This window comes from Ovis aries, chromosome 3, assembly GCF_016772045.2.
Source record: "Ovis aries strain OAR_USU_Benz2616 breed Rambouillet chromosome 3, ARS-UI_Ramb_v3.0, whole genome shotgun sequence".
In the NCBI taxonomy this organism is placed as follows: domain Eukaryota; kingdom Metazoa; phylum Chordata; class Mammalia; order Artiodactyla; family Bovidae; genus Ovis; species Ovis aries.
The window spans coordinates 80,479,766-80,496,732 of NC_056056.1; the positions used below are offsets into that span (position 1 = coordinate 80,479,766).

Sequence of the window (16,967 nt, forward strand, 5' to 3'; positions counted from 1 at the left end):
GTCCATGGGGATTCTTCAGGCAAGAATACTGGAATGAGCTGCCATGTCCTCCTCCAGGGGATCTTCCCAACCCAGGGATCGAACCTAGGTCTGCTGCATTGCAGGCAGATTCTTTACTGTCTGAGCCACCAAGAAAGGTATGGATATATCTAAATGTCCTAATAAAAAACAAAACCTTCTAAATAATCCCACAAAAAAAAGAATATTATGGAAGTGTCTTCCCAACAGCGAGGTAAGAATCACTACCCATCTTCAACATAAAGTGTACTGGAAAGTCCAAAAAGCATATGTGAACACTAAGTCATCTCTGGGTGGTAGAATGTTATATGATCTTTAGTTCCTCATCTATGCATATCAGAATTTATATATATATATATATATATATATGTATATATATATATATAGTGAAGACATACTATTTAAATAATTTTGAAAGGAAAAAGTTAAGTAAATAAGTTGAGAAAAACTTATAGAATTCCAAGTATATTTCTGTGATAAAACTCAAGATGAAATAAATGTTTAGGATAATACCTGATCCTTCTGAATTCTCATCTCATCAACTTCACTTTCAGCATACTGAGGGTCTTGTGCAGGGTCCTTGACATCTTTTAGTGTGTTGATACTCTGAAATCACAATTTGTTATGTCATTTCATGCCCATAACCAAAAACCCTCAATGACCATCATCTACCTCACAAGCCAAGTTCCTATTTCTTGGGCAGCCAGTGAAGGCTGATCTTTTGAGCCTTCATCACCACAGAAGGCCAATTCAAATTCCCCAAGTTGTCTCTCCCTCTTGGATACTGTTTTTCCCTTCTCTAACAACCAGAAAGAGCTCTGTTTGGAAGCAGAGTGAGAAAAGTGTCTTACCCATTGTTTCAGCCCCATGGGGTCAGTAGATTTTAAGGCAAGTGTTTAATTGATTTGAGCATGTAAGTAGAAAACAAAGTTACTATAATAGGGCTGTTTGAACATTTCCCAATAACTGATGAATAACAGCAAAGCGAAAAAACGAAAGTCGCTCAGTCATGTCCGACTCTTTGCAACCCCATAGACTTTTCAGTTCATGGAATTCTCCAGGCTAAAACAGTAGCCCTTCCCTTCTCCAGGGGATCTTCCCAGCCCAGGGATCGAACCCAGGTCTCCCGCATTGCAGGTAGATTCTTTACCAGCTGAGTCACAAGGGGAAGCCCAACTGTTGAATAGTGCTGAAAATTCTTGCTTTAAAAGAATGAGAAATAGATACCTTTGGTGGAAAGAGCTTTTCATACACTTTTTTCCATAGATCCATTGGTGAACGGGCATGAAACTTTCCAATGTCATTATCAGGAAGAGGAGGGGATCCTAGAATTGGAAGTTTTAATTCAAATGACTGCATTGACTAAAACATAAACTATTACTATCAATAAAACAGAGGATACTTAGATCACTCATTTCCTTTTCTTCTATAATCACTGTTAAAATTTACCTCAACCCACTGTAACAAGGCCACTGGGACAGAGTCTAGTACCAGAGGGAGAGGAGACAGAGTAATGAGTAAACTGGAATTCTCTTTCCATGCACTTAAGTAGATGTTCAGGAAAAATAGAAAGTATGCCATTCTCATGTGTTTGTGAATGTTTAAGGAAGCAGATGTTCTTCTGTGCTGTTGAATAGAATGCAAATGGCAACAGCTATACTGGAGGGTAATAGGGCACTAGTAAATACTATTACAATACTAAAAAAATCACATCCTATTAACCAGAAATTCTAGTTTTGAGTGTTTATCTTAGAAATACCTGCATACATGCACTAAGGATTTCATAGACCCGCACTACTTGTATTAGTGAAAAAATGGCCACGGCTGAAATGTCCATCAATAGAGGTACAGTGAACTAAACGCCTATGCATAGCCATGCTCTGTAACGCTATCCAGCAGTCAAAGTTCCAAACAGACCAAATGTAGCATTAATGTGGAGAAGGCACTAAGGTGTGCTGAGTGAAAAAGGAAAACTTCAGAATGACACAGAATAATACAACTGTATTAAAACAGTTTTTTTTCTATACCACATTCACATGTATAGAGAATGGAATATTAAACTTGATCATATATATACTATTTCAAGATTTATAGGGAGAATGTCTTTATGCATTGCCTGTATAATTTAAAAATTAATGTGAAAAATCTGAAAATACGCTGCCACTTCTTGGACATTTTCAATGCATAGTCTGAGATTTTTCATTCTTTCTATGCTAGCATCTACACTGTTCACTGTTTCACTCTATCTTTCAGGGCCCCCTTAGACTTTGGTGGGTAAGATAGTGATCAAATCCACCCCTCTTATCCAGATTTCCCAATTTCTTCCTTGTCCTCACTTGTGTGTGTAGTAAGTGGTGCACAAGTTTATCACCTTTGTAGGTTCATATATCCACTACCACAGTCAAGACACTGAACAGTTTCATTCCCAGAAAGATCCCTCGTGTTGCTCTTTTATAACCAAACCCACCTCCTTCTCGATCCCTCTCCCTCCCTCCCCACCTACAGTTCTGTCCCTAACCTCTGACAACCATTAATCTTTCCTATATTTCTAAAATTTCTTCATTCCAGAGTTTTATATAAATAGAATCATATGTAACATTTTCTGATTGGCTTTTAAAATTCAGTATAATTCTCTGGAGAGGAAACCAAGTTGCTGTATATATCAATAGTTTGTCCCTTTTTATTGCTGAGTAGTAAGTATTCCATGGTATGGATATACCACAGTTTATCCATTTACCTGTTGAATGATGTCTGGGTTGTTTCCACTTTGGGGCTATTACAAATAAAGATATCATGAACATTTATGTACAGATTTTTATGTGAACATTCATTTCTCCAAATAAATGTCAAATAGTGCAATTTCTAGGTCATATGGTAGCTGCACGATTAGTTTTATAAGAAACCATCAAACTGTTTTCAAGAGTGGTTGACCAGCTGCTATGGAGGTTCCTTAAAAAACTAAAAATAGAGCTATCATATGACCTGCAATCCCGCTCCTGGGCATTTATCTGGAGAAAAACATGATCTGAAAGGATACATGCACCCCAGCACTGTTTACAAAAGCCAAGACATGGAAGCAATCTAACGTCCATCAAAGAGGGATGGATAAAGATGTGGTGTATATATATATATACACAATGGTATATTACTCAGCCATTAAAAAGAATGAAGCAATGCCATCTGCAGCAACATGGATGGACCCAGAGAATATCGTCATACTAAGTAAAGTAAGTCAGAGAAGGAGAAATATTGTATGATATCCCTTATATGTGGAATCTAAAAATAAATAATGCAAATGAACTTACAAAACAGAAAGAGACTCACAGACTTGAATGAACTTATGATTGCTGGGGGAAGGGGACAGTTAGGGAGTCTGGCAAGGTCATGTACACACTGCTATATTTAAAATGGATAACCAACAAGGACCTATTGTCTAGTACATGGAACTCTACTCAGTGTCATGTGGCAGCCTGGATGGGAGTGGGGTTTGGGGGAGAATGGATACATGTATATGTATGGCTGAGTCCCTTTGCTGTTTACCTGAAACTATCACAACATTGTTAATCAGCTATGCTCCAATACAAAATGTATGTTAATGTAGGTTAAGTCACTTCAGTCATGTCCAACTCGTTGTGACCCCATGGACTGTAGCCCACCAGGCTCCTCTGTCCATGTGATTTTCCGAGAAAGAATACTGGAGTGGGTTGTCATGCCTTCCTCCAAAATACAAAATAAAAAATTCAAAAGGAAAAAAAAAAAGAGTGTCTATTTTACATTCCTACCAGCAATGTATGAGTGATCCAATTTCTCCACATCCTCTCACCAGCATTTGGTGTTACCACTATATTTTAACTATTCTGATAAGTGTGTGGTAATATCTCAATGTAGTTTCAATTTGCATTTCCTTCATGTAAAAAATGTATTAAATATCTTTTTGTGTGCTTATTTGCCATTATTGTATATCCGTAATGAAATATCTGGCCATATCTTTTACATATTTTTGAACTGGATTTTTTTTACTGTTATATAATCAAGATACTAGTCCTTTGTAAAGCATGTAGTTTGAAATTTCTCCCAGATTGTAGCATATCTTTTTATTCTTTTCACATGGGCTTTTAAGAGTAAAAGTTTTTAACTTTGATGAGGTCCAAGCTCCGTGATTTTTTAAATTCAGTATTTTTTTACCCTTTTCTGACCTCCAACTACTTACAGGGGCAAAAGATTTCCATCAGCATTTCTATCATTACACACAGTGATTCTCACTGCTAATGAAATTAAGTTGGCAATTATAATAATTATAATTATAAAAATCAGTCTTTATAATCACTCACTAACACCTCTGTTCTTTTCATTCCAATTCAATCTATAATCTCATGACAAAAATCTCTACATTTGAAGTCACCTTCAGCATTTAAGAGTAATGGGGGGTGGGAAAAAAGAAAACCACTGTCCATTAGTGTTAAAACCAAACTATGCCAACCCCAGAGTATAGAGTTGCTAGGCCCCAAAATCTCTACAATGAAATTACTTCTGTGAGAAGACAGGGAGCTCGACCATATAGACCTTGAAATTTCTTTTGCTTTGTGAGTCTAGGGATAAGTATAGGAAACATCCCATTAGATAGAGTATTTACATAACAAAAAATTAAGGCATACCTAGTTAATGCAACTGTGTTCTTTTGAGTTATTCCAACACTTGAATCTCTTATATTTTTCATCATTGCTTATAACATATAGCTTTGAATTTCCTGACTACTCTATCCTTCTGATTTTCTTCTAAAACCAAGGAGCTAAAATTTAAAAGTACCTGGAAATCAGTGAGGGAAAGAAAGTACATGCAATTTTTTTTTAGTGGTATAGAGATCAGAAATCAGTTGCTCATATATCAACATCCCTTTCATCACAAATATATCAATGTGATACATTCTGCATCAATACAAGGTATACAAATAAACACAAGATATAACAACAATAATAATGAAACCAGAAATGGTGGTTAGGGTTAGGAGATGTTGGAGATGAAGTGAACAGGCAGTAGGATAAAATCAATAAGCAATTAAAACAAATGGAACAAACTTAATAAGTTCACCAACCTATCTGACTTAAAGAATCCAATCCTGCTGTGATAAACAGAGGTTTATTCTGATCCACACATATTGATTTGCTACACGGATAAGGAGAAAAAAGAATCTAATTTAGTTTAGCAATCAAATATCCTGCCATTCCCTACTGTAAATACAAGAGCCAAGTTTTATATCTACCCCCTATAAGAGCATTTCTCAAAATGAATGAATGATTATTAATGTAACCAATTCAAAAAATAAAGTATAGCTCTAATAAAGATATTAAAAAAAAAGACCCGAACTACCTCAAATCAAAACCAAGAAAGATAGCAAGGTTAAGAAAAATACTTACTAAAATGATCAATTCTATTTCTAATATAAAAAAGTGATAATAGTGGGAGAGCTACTAAAATAAGGGGAAAGAAGTAACAGGATCAAGGAAACAAGTATAATAGTATGATTATTTTATTCTAGTTTCCAACTATTATATAACATTTTAGTTGTAAACTATGATAAATATTTAAATAATATAAGAAGCAAGAGATAACATGAAATTATCTAAGAACAGTCATCTGAGGCATTTTTCCGAGTCAAGAAATAAGAGACGTGTGAGAACAATAATCAGATGAGAGAATACCAAAATAAAAAGTAATTAAAAAATATTTTAATAGTACCTTTTGTTGATGCCAAATGCCAATTGGTTAATAACTCCACGTATTTTTAGTAATAGAGCTTCTGATTTACTGGTAAACTAAAAAGAAAAAAATCAGGACAATAAATTACATGCTCGGCTTTCAAATCACAGAAAGAGGTAAAATAAATATGGCTTTCAGCAAGTACAGACTGCAGAGAGAATTACTATTTATTTGCCCAACAAAATCTCCTGTTTGAGTAAGCAAAACAAAACCCAAATAAAGAAAAAGAAAGAAATCTCGATAAATTTGTTTTAACTCACTATTCAAATTTCATGAATGCATGATATATTTATTGTATGTACTTGTGTTTATGCACTAATCATTTCAGCTACTCCCACAAAGGGACCGTAATCATTACCAAAATGCAATCTGATTGGTTAAAAAGCAGGAGGTATGTATCATAAATAACTTTTCCATCCAAACGCATACTGCTGTCCTCAAAGCAGTTAATATGGGAGCTGCAGACTAGTCTAACAATACTGATACTCACTAAAACAACTTTAAAACTTCTCTTCAGATTTGCCTTTAGAATTTGCAAAGTAAGCTACCGACTATTCTCAGTGGTGGTCTATAACCAAGTGATCATAACCAGAATATTTTAGAAGAATGAAACTGCATGGGTACTATTAATCATTAAGCTGAGAAATCAGATGAAAACCAGGACATATGGCTACCCTACAAAACCTTTTACGACTAATTTTAAATGTCTGGAAATACCAAGGTCACCCAGCCAAATTAGAATAACTAAGATGTATGAAAGTAGGAAAAACAACCTTGAACCAAAATGAAATGTAATTATAAGGTAAAAAGATCAGTGTTCAGAATAAGATTCGTTCAAGACCTGGGTTTGATCCCTGGGTTGGGAAGATACCCTGGAGAAGGGAAAGGCTATTCACTCCAGTATTCTGGCCTGGAGCATTCCACAGTCCATGGTGGGGGGTGGTCGCACAACTGAGTTTCACTTTCACTTTTCAGATTAAGAACAGGCTCCCAGGGAAAGGGCCTCCCTGGTGGCTCAGAAGGTTAAGAATCTGCCTGCAATGTAGGAGACCTGGGTTCAATTCCTGGATTGGGATGATCCTCTGGAGAAGGGAATGGCAACCCACTCCATTATTCTTATCTGGAAAATTCCATGGACAGAGGAACCTGGCGGGCTACAGTCCATGGGATCACAAAGAGTCGGACACGACTGAGCGACTAACACTTAACTTCCTGGGGAAAACTATTCAAGGGAGAACTCATGTGAATATATAAGATTTGATACATTTAAAAAATTAAAACAATTTTATGCTTCTATTGAGACAATATTCTAATATGAAAACTTCAGTTGAGTTTTAAAAACACAACTTTTTATCATCATCATTGTATTCTCTATTATGTTCCCTATATGGTGAGAAAAAAAAACCTCATCACAAGTGTATTTCATAGGACTGCAGGGCTGGGAGGACATGAGAAGTTTTTCTAACTCAACCCCATCCCTACCCCTATCTGCTGCATGAACTGCCTTGAAAATATCCTCCACAAATATATGTAGAGTTCTACTTATGAACTCAATGCCTGGGAATTAATGATCTCCAAAAGCAACTCATTGCATTTTCAGATAATGGCAGTATTAGAAATTTCTTAATTTGAATTAAACCCCATTGATTCCTTGTTCTTGACTCTAAGAAAGCATACATTTAACCCCTTTCCCATGGATCAGTCCTTCAAATATTTAAAGACTGTTATCACATTCCAAATGCTAGAGTATCATTTTATGCTGTTCCTCATATATCATAATTTTAAGTTCCCTACCATCCTGGGGTCTCTCCACTGAATCTGGTCCTACTTACCAATGTTTTTCTCTTTTTTATTAACTTGATCAGATTGCTCATATTACTGAACTAGTATTCTTGACTGAATTATAAAGGATAAACTATGTTAAAAAAAAAAAACAATTGCTGCATATCACTGAACCTTGGAAAGCAGGAAGTACCAAAGTCTGGACTCTAGGGTCAGAGTGGAAGTGAAACTGAAAGGTGGGGCTTTGTTAGCTCTGGCCGCTCTCTTCTGGACTTGGGAAGCTAGAAAAGCTGTATGGTTTCCACGGTGGTCCAGAGTGCTTTTCTACAACGAACCTCTGATTTACTGACAGCTGAGATGAAAGATTCTCAGATCCTTTCCCTAGTCCCTGGACTTCTAGGGTCTTGTGAGCCATGATTAACTGCAGGTCTGCTGTGGCCTGGGTTGATCTGACTTCACCTATTATTACATTCTTACTGATAAGGCCAGCCTGGGCACTGATGGGTCATCAAATGTGATCTGTTTCTAAACAAAGAGAGGGATTTTCCTCAGCTAACTAAACAGAAGTAAATGTGGAGCTTTATCTCGAAGCGAAAGTAAGAAACTACAAGGTCCATGATCTTTGCTTCTGTACCCTGAATGAGTAAGCTAGTTTGAATTCTCCATATCTTTCCAAAACAGTAAAGAATATTTCCGTGGTTGCCAAGGCAGAGTAGAGAGGGTGAGGGAAAGTTGGATTGAGAGTTTGGAAATAGCAGATGCAAACTATTATATACAGAACAGATAGACAAGGCCCTACTGTATAGCACAGGGAACTATATTCACTATCCTGTAATAAACCATAATGGAAAAAAATATGAAGAATAATTTTTTAAAAAAGAATATTTCCAAAATACTTGTCAACCTAATATGCAAATAGGTAGATACAGTACAAACATAAAAGGTGATGATTTTTAAGAAAATACATAATAAAACATATTTGGAATATTCTGGAAAGTATAAGAATTTTAAATACAGATCATACTTATTACTTTCAGTCTTAATATACTAGCCATGAAAGCTGGGGACTGGGCCATGTTGTCTACAGGTTCCTCTGAGCACTGCTTAAGAGGGCAAAAGAGAGCATTCAAATGGGAAGAATTTTTAAAGAAATAAAAATGCTTTTTTTTATATTTTATTGCATTAGAGGATATCGAGCAACATTTGGTCCTGCTGTGGAAGAGATAATGCTAATAGTTACAAAAAATAGCCTTTATTGAGATTTGGGTCAGGCCCTGTGCTAAGGGTTTCAGGGTTTCAGATATATTCCTGCTGCTAACCCTCACAACAACCCTATGAAGGTAAGACTATTTTTGTCCATTTTACTCTGGAGGAGACTAAGGCTTCAGTGAGGTTAAATGACTTTTCTGAGACCCCATACCTAGTAAATGGTTGCCCTGAGATTTGAATCCAGGCAGCATGACTCTCAAGTTCATTATTTTTAACCTCTACAACAAATAGCATTTTTTAAGCTTCTCTGGAAAAAAAAAAAATTGTTAGTCTTTTTTTTTTTAGTGAATATAGATTCTAATTCTTAAAGGAAAACTAAAAGATGAATAGATAAATAACCAATTTATCTCTAAGACGGATGGGGATTTATGGCTATTAAAAATGTAGAACTTTCACTTCAAGGAAATGGTAGGCTATCTAGCAGTGTGTGTTCCAGAAATACATTATAAATACTCTGTAACAAGAGGCTTTGAGGGCAATGGGAATGGAAAGGAGAGAATGACATGCATTAGTAGAAGCATCCGCATTCATTATTCTGCATGAAGCTGGTAATCTTTCCAAATTTGTTACTGTCTGTTCAAACCCAAAGGGTAGGAAACATACAAACCATTAATGATGCTCCATAATAATGTGCAACAAATCGAAGTGTCTTGCATATCACCTTCCTCTTCTCAGAGTCAAAATCCTAAAGACGTATGTTATTAAAAAGAAAAAAGTTTACAGAACTAGTATCTGTAGCAGAAAAGTACAAATTATTAAATACAGAAATAGATTCTTTCTTCTTTTTTGAAATGTACCTTGAGTAGAATTCCATTACCTTGGCATTTGGTTCTGCAGAAGCTGAACAATAGCTGCAGCCTTCTAGAGCTACACTGTCAGATCTTTCCTTGTTTAAACACTTAGCCCAATAGAATTTAGATACAAGCACACATTTTATCAAGTGGAATACCCCAAGGATTCTCTGACAAGCAAAGATAAGAAGAAACCAATTTTCTACTTTCTTCAATTTAAAAGTTGGGACATAAGTCCTGTCCCTGGGTGACTGGACTGGATTCAGTTTCTAAATCCTCTGCCTTATCCCCATCATTCCACTGTACTTACTGTTCTTCACCCATTTTCTCCTTCCCAACTATATTCTCTTTTCCAAAATCTTTAAAATGTGTGACTCCTTGACTACTCCCTTGCCCCGAGTCATTTTTCTCATTTCATTATTACTTTTGTTTCTCTCCTATAAAGGCTAGACAAGCATGTACCACAAGCTCAACTAGAAGTGGAAGAGCTCACCTGAAAAATATCGTATTTACTTCCGATTATGACCAGAGGAATTGGAAATGGGTCAATTAATTCACGATCCTGTTAACAAACATATTTCATTGATTCACTGTAATTGTTTACTACTATGTAGTCAGCAATTTCTATGACTTAGGTCATTTTAAATCTGCCCACAGTGTTAACATTGTTGGCTTGACAGAGGTTGCTCCAGTGTTTAATTTTTGAAGCTACATTTCTCAAGCATAAAACTAGAAATGACAATTCCCTAAGCTACCATATTTATTCTTCATGTTCTGTTATTTTCTTATATGTTGCCTTCCTTTTTTAAAAGTTATTTGTATTAACTGTTTATTATAATAACATTTATACTGCATATATGGGAACCATAACTACCAGTTTTGTTTGATATTCCTTTTGTAAAACACACTCATATAAACTTTGGGCAATATAAAATACCTTTCTTAGTTTTCTAGATGATGACATTCCTGATTGTACATAAAAGACTTGTGTTACCATATTGCAGCTTGATAGTTTAATTATCAGATGATAAAAAGATACTGATTATGTGACAGACAATAAATGAATGCACAGAATGACAGTAAAGGCTGTTGAAACTCTATTCCTTGCTTAAAACTGCATTCTTATCTGGTCTTTGCCAGGTGACATTTGTACAACCTGGTTTTGTATCTTCATTTCACAGAGATTATAAAATCAGTATCAAACTACTACCTTAAAACTCTGTTCCTTTCGATTGGTGTAGTATGCCATAACAATCACGGAAGATGTCTAACGAGAAGACACATGAAATCTTTTTCCTTGTTTTGCTCTGAGGTTTTATTAAATTGCTGTAATTTTCCAGTGAACAGGTTCATCCACATCAAGTGAATTTCAACTCATGCATAAAAATCTAAAGAAATTGTTTGTGATGTTAGCTTTAACTATGTGTGGGGCTAAGAATTCCAAGAATAATCCCAGCAGCAACTCACTGGATGGTCCTTCTGCATGTTGCTCCACATCTTCTGTCTCATTTCAGAAGCTGCTTTAGAATTCTTCTTCCCCAGTTTCATTATCACTTTATCTACGTTCAGTTTTGTAGCTTGCAACAGATTTTCCATGGTGGGCCAAAGGTCATTAGGTTTTGAAAGATCCAAAACAAGGACAATAGAAAATGTCCTAAAGAAATAAAAACATCTTTCAGGAAAAAAAAAAAGACTCAAAATAATTACCATTTGAAACCCTACTATACTGAAATGTATTTTCTAAGAATAACACTATAAGAAAAAAACATGGCAATCTTCTAAGAAAAATATGCCAAAATTACAGCCTTATTTATTCCAGTGCTTTTCCCTAGCAATATTTAAGTGTTACAACCAAACTTTTTGTTTGAACTAATAATAATCCAGTTCACACAATGTGCAATTGGATCCAACAGTGCCGTGTTTAGATTCAGTTTTGCTGTGTGTTCCAAAGAAGGGAAGCAAAAATAATAATCACAGCAGCAGCAGCAATACAGCAATGTGGTGAAGGAGAAGAAAACATTTACTGATGGACCTTGCCTGGAGTCTACCTAGCTTATTTCCTCCTAACCCAACAAGACTTCCTAGAAAAGGTTACGATGGCCATTCTATGGATTAGAAATCTGAGGCACAGACTCATATAGCTAGTGAACTGTAGAGCTGATATTTAGACCCAGACCCACACGGTTTTCTGCTTGTACCCTGCTACCTCTCTGAAAGGCCTTGCTACCTCCCTCCAGGCCACCACACACTCCACCACCGTGACCATACGCACATGTTCATGTATATCAAACATAAATCTAAACTCAGCAACAAACAACCCAATTTAAAAATGGACAAAGAACTCCAATACACATTTCTGTATTTAAAGACATACATATGGCCAATAAACGCAGGAAAAGATGTCTGGTATTATCACTAGAGAAATGCAAATCAAAACCACAATGAGACACCACTTCTTGCCCACTAGGATAGCTACAATAAAAAATAAAAATAAAAAATCCAGAAAACAATAAGTGTTGGAAAGAATAGAGAGAAATTGAAACCTTGGGGCATTGCCAATGGGAATATAAAACAGCAGAGCAGACAATGCGGAAAGCAGTACGGTTGTTCCTGAAAAAATTATAGGAGGGTCCAGCAATTCCACTTCTGGGTGTTTTGACATCAGGGACTCACACAGGTATTTGTATACCAATGTCCATAGCAGCATTATTCACAACTGCAAAAGAGTGGAAATGACCCAAGTGTTCATCAATAGGTTAACAGGGAAACAAAATGGGGTATATGAATACAATGAAATATTATTCAGCCTTAAAAAGGAAGGAAATTTTGACACACGCTACAGCATGAATCTTGAAGACATTATGCTGAGTGAAATGAACTAGACCCAAAAGGATGATTTCATTTACACGAGGTAGCTAGAGTAGTCAAATCAGAGAGACAGAAACTAGAATGGTAGTTGCCAAGGGTTGGCAGAGGGGCAAGTAGGAAGTTATCGTTTACTGGGTACGGGTTCAGTTTGGGAAGATGAAACGCTCTGGAGAGGGGTGGTGGCGATGGTGCCTAAACAATGTGAGTGATACGGAATGTCACTAAACTGTACACTTAAAAATGGCTAAAATGGTGGATTTTATGTTATTTTACAAAAAACAAACACAAATCTAGGAGTGTTACAGAGAACGGTTGTAATAAGTCTGTACAGCCATAATCATGGGCCAATATATCTTTGATCAACATTCTGCTAGAGGAAATAGCAAGGAATTATAATAGATGCTGGCTATAATATAGTCAAGCTATCTGGGCTTTCCTGGTGACTCAGTGCTAAAGAATCCGCCTGTCAAGGCAGGAGATGCAGGTTCAATCCCTGGGCTGGGAAGATCCCCTGGAGAAGGAAATGCAACCCACTCCAGTATTCTTGCCTGGGAAATCCCATGGAAAGAGGTGCCTGGTGGGCTGCAGTCCATGGGGTCGCAGAAGAGTTGGACAAATTAGTGACTAACAACAATTATTTTGTTTAGTTTGAGCAAATCAGCTATTTTGTGTAAAGCAAAACAAATTCTATACTATAGGTCTAAATCCAGAAAGTAGTCTTTTTAGACATTACCTAAGATTTTCTATAAAGTTATACCATTAAATTGTCTAGCCAACCATATCTTTCATTTGAATAAGCTCAGAAACAGCTTTTCTTAATTATAATGTATGTGCGTGTATGTGTGTGTATATGTATATATATATATATATATATATATATATAAAGGAAACTAATTTTATTTTCAGAGTTTTGGCATGATTAATGTTTAAAAAAAAAAGACCATGGTTTAGCGTTTTTTTTTACTGTGGTAAAATACACATAAGTGTATCATTGTTTCCAAATGAAAATAACTTTGTTTTAACCAAAGGGAAAATGGATTATTCAACTTTTTTCTAAGGTTAAAATTTATGTTTCCACTGCACTGTAAATACTTCTGTTACTTTTGCCTTCATAGAAAATGACAGCTAAAAAATTCTTTTATAAAATACTACCTCTGAAAACAGGGAAGTGGACCACAGGAAATGCTCTCTTACAAATTATCTAAGGTCTATGGAAATGTTCAATGCATCTATAATTATTCTATGAACAGTCATTTTAAAGAAAAACAGTATCTAACAGCATTTGGTAAGGTTGCTGGGCTCTGTCCAACTCAAGGAAATTACATGTCGAATTAATTCCAGTCACAAAACACTGAGATTTGCGACTAATGAGGAGTGAAATGTTTTCCATGAATTCGTCAACCACTCAGCAAGCTGCTTTGGACCCAGGCCTGTGGCGCCCCTGCCCTCTGTTCATCATCAGCCTGACCCCTCTTCTCTCCTAAGGCAGGCTCCAGCTGCTCTGGGATTCCATGGAAAGAAGACCAGAAACTCACAAAGCAAGGCAGTGAAGAAACTGTGGAAAGATTTGGCTCCCTGCAGAAACCAGAATTTCTACAAGCCCATAAGGTCTAGAGAAGGGAAGTGAGGTAATACAGAAAGGTGATGCGGCAGCTCACAGTCTGGGAAGAGCTGCTCCCGGCCTTTTCACTCCTGTCTGCCTCAGGCCAGGCTGGCCGGCAGCTCTCGTTCCTTCAGCTGCTCCCCGCCCCGTCATCTCCTCTCAGCCATACCACCATGAGCTGCCCTAATTCCCAGGCAGCTTCAATTATTTGCTCTGTTAAAGGAGGACAAACGAGAACTACACAGCTGTAAAGTCCCATGATTCTAAAAAATAATGTTGGGGGAAATGGTGGTTTTAAGTGAAAAAGCAGGATCTAAATGTGTATACCCAATATCTCATACCTGTACAAACTATATTGACAACACTGAAAACACTGAAAGAAATACCTCTGTATGTTGAGAATAGTCCTTTCTCATGTGATCGCAGATGCTTTTACTTTTCATGTACGTCTCACTATTTTTCCAAGTTTTCCTTATGAGCATAAAACTTTTTTGTGATAAGCAAAAGACATTAAATTTTATTTCTTTAAAAGAAAAAAAAAATCACTGGACAAAGAAAGCCAACATTACTAGCTAGTTATGGAAAAACAATTATCCTGTTAACAAGAAAAAATTCTAACGATCTTAATGGTTGAAATTTGACAAATAATTGTCAAGCCCTTTGTATCTGGTCCAGCAGCAATGGTGTGTGTTAAACTCTGACAACAGTAAGATATTTCAGATTTTTAAATGTTGTTTTCTTTGGCTAAGATGGGTTCCCAGGAACACTGAGAAATGTCACAATTTTCCACATCTGATTTGGCCAACATGTTGGAATCATTCTCAGGAAAATACCGCCAAAGAGCTTGAGGTTTTTCCCCAGGTTCTTTTTCTTTAAGGTCAGCAAATAGACACTTTCTTCCTCTTCTAACTCATAAACTTTCACTGCATGAGGCTTTACTGGCGTGTGTGCGTGCTAAGTCACTTCAGTTGTGTCCAACTCTTTGTGACCCTATGGGCTGTAGCCCTCCAGGCTCCCCTGTCCATGAGGATTCTCCAGGCAAGAATACCGGAGTGGGTTGCCATGCCCTTCTCCAGGGGATTTTCTTGACCCAGGGATCTAATCAGTGTCTCTTCTGTCTCCGACACTGGTAGGTTGGTTCTTTACCACAAGCGCCACCTGGGAAGCCCCTCAGTGATATTAACATTAGTATTAAATTAGTATTAAATTCAAGTGTGTGTTAGTCACTCTGTCATGTCTGACTCTTTGTGACCCCATGGACTGCAGCCTGCCAAGTTCCTCTGTCCATGGAATTCTCCAGGCAAGAAAGAATACTGGAGTGGGCAGCCATTCCCTTCTGCAGGGGATCTTCCTGGCCCAGGGATTGAATTCAGGTATCCTGTATTGCAGGCACCTGAGCCACCAAGGAAGCCATTAAATTTAAAGGAGACATAATATCCAGTTGCAGGAAAAACTCAGGGGCTAAATCAGCTCATGCTTGGATGGGTATTAAAAAGAACTGAGTTTTCAAATTTAATTTTTGAAGTTTTTTTTTTTTTTTTTGCCAAGTGAATATATTGCCCAAGTGTTATTTGACATATTTTGTTTGTAGGCTTGCAAAATATGTTACTAGTCGGATGCCAACTATCTCACTTCAGCACAGGCCACAACCTTCAGTTCAGTTCAGTACAGTCACTCAGTCATATCCGACTCTTTGTGACCCCACGGACTGCAACATGCCAGGCATCCCTGTCCATCACCTACTCCTGAAGTTTACTCAAACTCATGTCCATTGAGTAGGTGATGCCATCCAACCATCTCATCCTCTGTCGTCCCCTTCTTCTCCCATCTTCAATCTTTCCCAGCATCAGGGTCTTTTCCAATGGGTCAGTTCTTTGTGTCAGGTGGCCAAAGTATTGGAATATCAGCTTCATCATCAGTCCTTCCAATGAATATTCAGGACTGATTTCCTTTAGGATGAACTGGTTTGATCTCCTTGCTGTCCAAGGGACTCTCAAGAGTCTTCTCCAACACCACAGTTCAAAAGCACCAAATCTTTGGCACTCAGATTTCTTTATAGTCCAACTCTCACATCCATATATGACTACTGGAAATACCATAGCTTTGACTAAACAGACCTTTGCTGGCAAAGTAATGTCTCTGCTTTTTAATATGCTATCTAGGTTGGTCATAACTTTTCTTCCAAGGAGCAAGCGTCTTTTAATTTCATGACTGCAGTCACCATCTGCAGTGATTTTGGAGCCCAGAAAAACAGTCTGTCACTGTTTCCACTGTTTCCCTATTTGCCATGAAGTGATGGGACCAGATGCCATGATCATCTTAGTTTTCTAAGAGTTGAGTTTTAAGCCAACTTGTTCACTCTCCTCTTTCACTTACATCAAGAGGCTCTTTACTTCTTCTTCACTTGTGGTGTCATCTGCATATCTGAGGTTATTGGTATTTCTCCCGACAATCTTGATTCCAGCTTGTGCTTCATCCAGTCCAGAGTTTCTCATGATGTACTCTGCATATAAGTTAAATGAGCAGGGTGACAATATACAGCCTTGACGTATTCTTTTCCTGATTTGGAACCAGAACCTTGGTTCTTTTAAAATCCCTGAGAGCATTACAGTTTAGGCACATAGAAAGGAAGTGAAGGTAAACCTTCAGCAACATAAAACTGTCCCTGAGAATTTTGATTCGCAAAAATCTCACGTTCATCCTGTGGCCTCCACTGGATACTTACTAACCGCTATTCCTCACTGGCCCCACTTACCGTAAGGTGTCACTTGTGATTGGTATGCTGATTAAATCCAGTAAAGATGTTCCTCCACCTAGCTCCCAAAAGTGAGCAATATCTTTTGGCTGAAAAAAACAGGTTTTTTTCATATTAATATTCT

At 37.1% G+C, this 16,967-nt stretch overlaps 1 protein-coding gene across 4 annotated transcripts in view; it reads right to left on the minus strand.

Moving 5' to 3' along the window:
• Positions 1-16,967, minus strand: part of DYNC2LI1 (dynein cytoplasmic 2 light intermediate chain 1) — a 37,335-nt gene that overhangs the window by 4,775 nt on the left and 15,593 nt on the right. For 2 of the 4 annotated variants that reach the window (XM_004005991.5, XM_042246238.1), the window contains exons 5-12: positions 16,844-16,932; positions 11,085-11,271; positions 10,111-10,179; positions 9,434-9,511; positions 5,755-5,831; positions 5,111-5,181; positions 1,246-1,343; positions 532-624 (exon numbers count right to left, since the gene is read on the minus strand). In XM_004005991.5, coding sequence (XP_004006040.1) covers positions 532-624; positions 1,246-1,343; positions 5,111-5,181; positions 5,755-5,831; positions 9,434-9,511; positions 10,111-10,179; positions 11,085-11,271; positions 16,844-16,932 — 762 coding nt within the window. The remainder of the gene's footprint in view (positions 1-531; positions 625-1,245; positions 1,344-5,110; positions 5,182-5,754; positions 5,832-9,433; positions 9,512-10,110; positions 10,180-11,084; positions 11,272-16,843; positions 16,933-16,967) is intronic. The other 2 variants (XM_012172646.4, XM_042246239.1) reach the window with 1 other exon arrangement.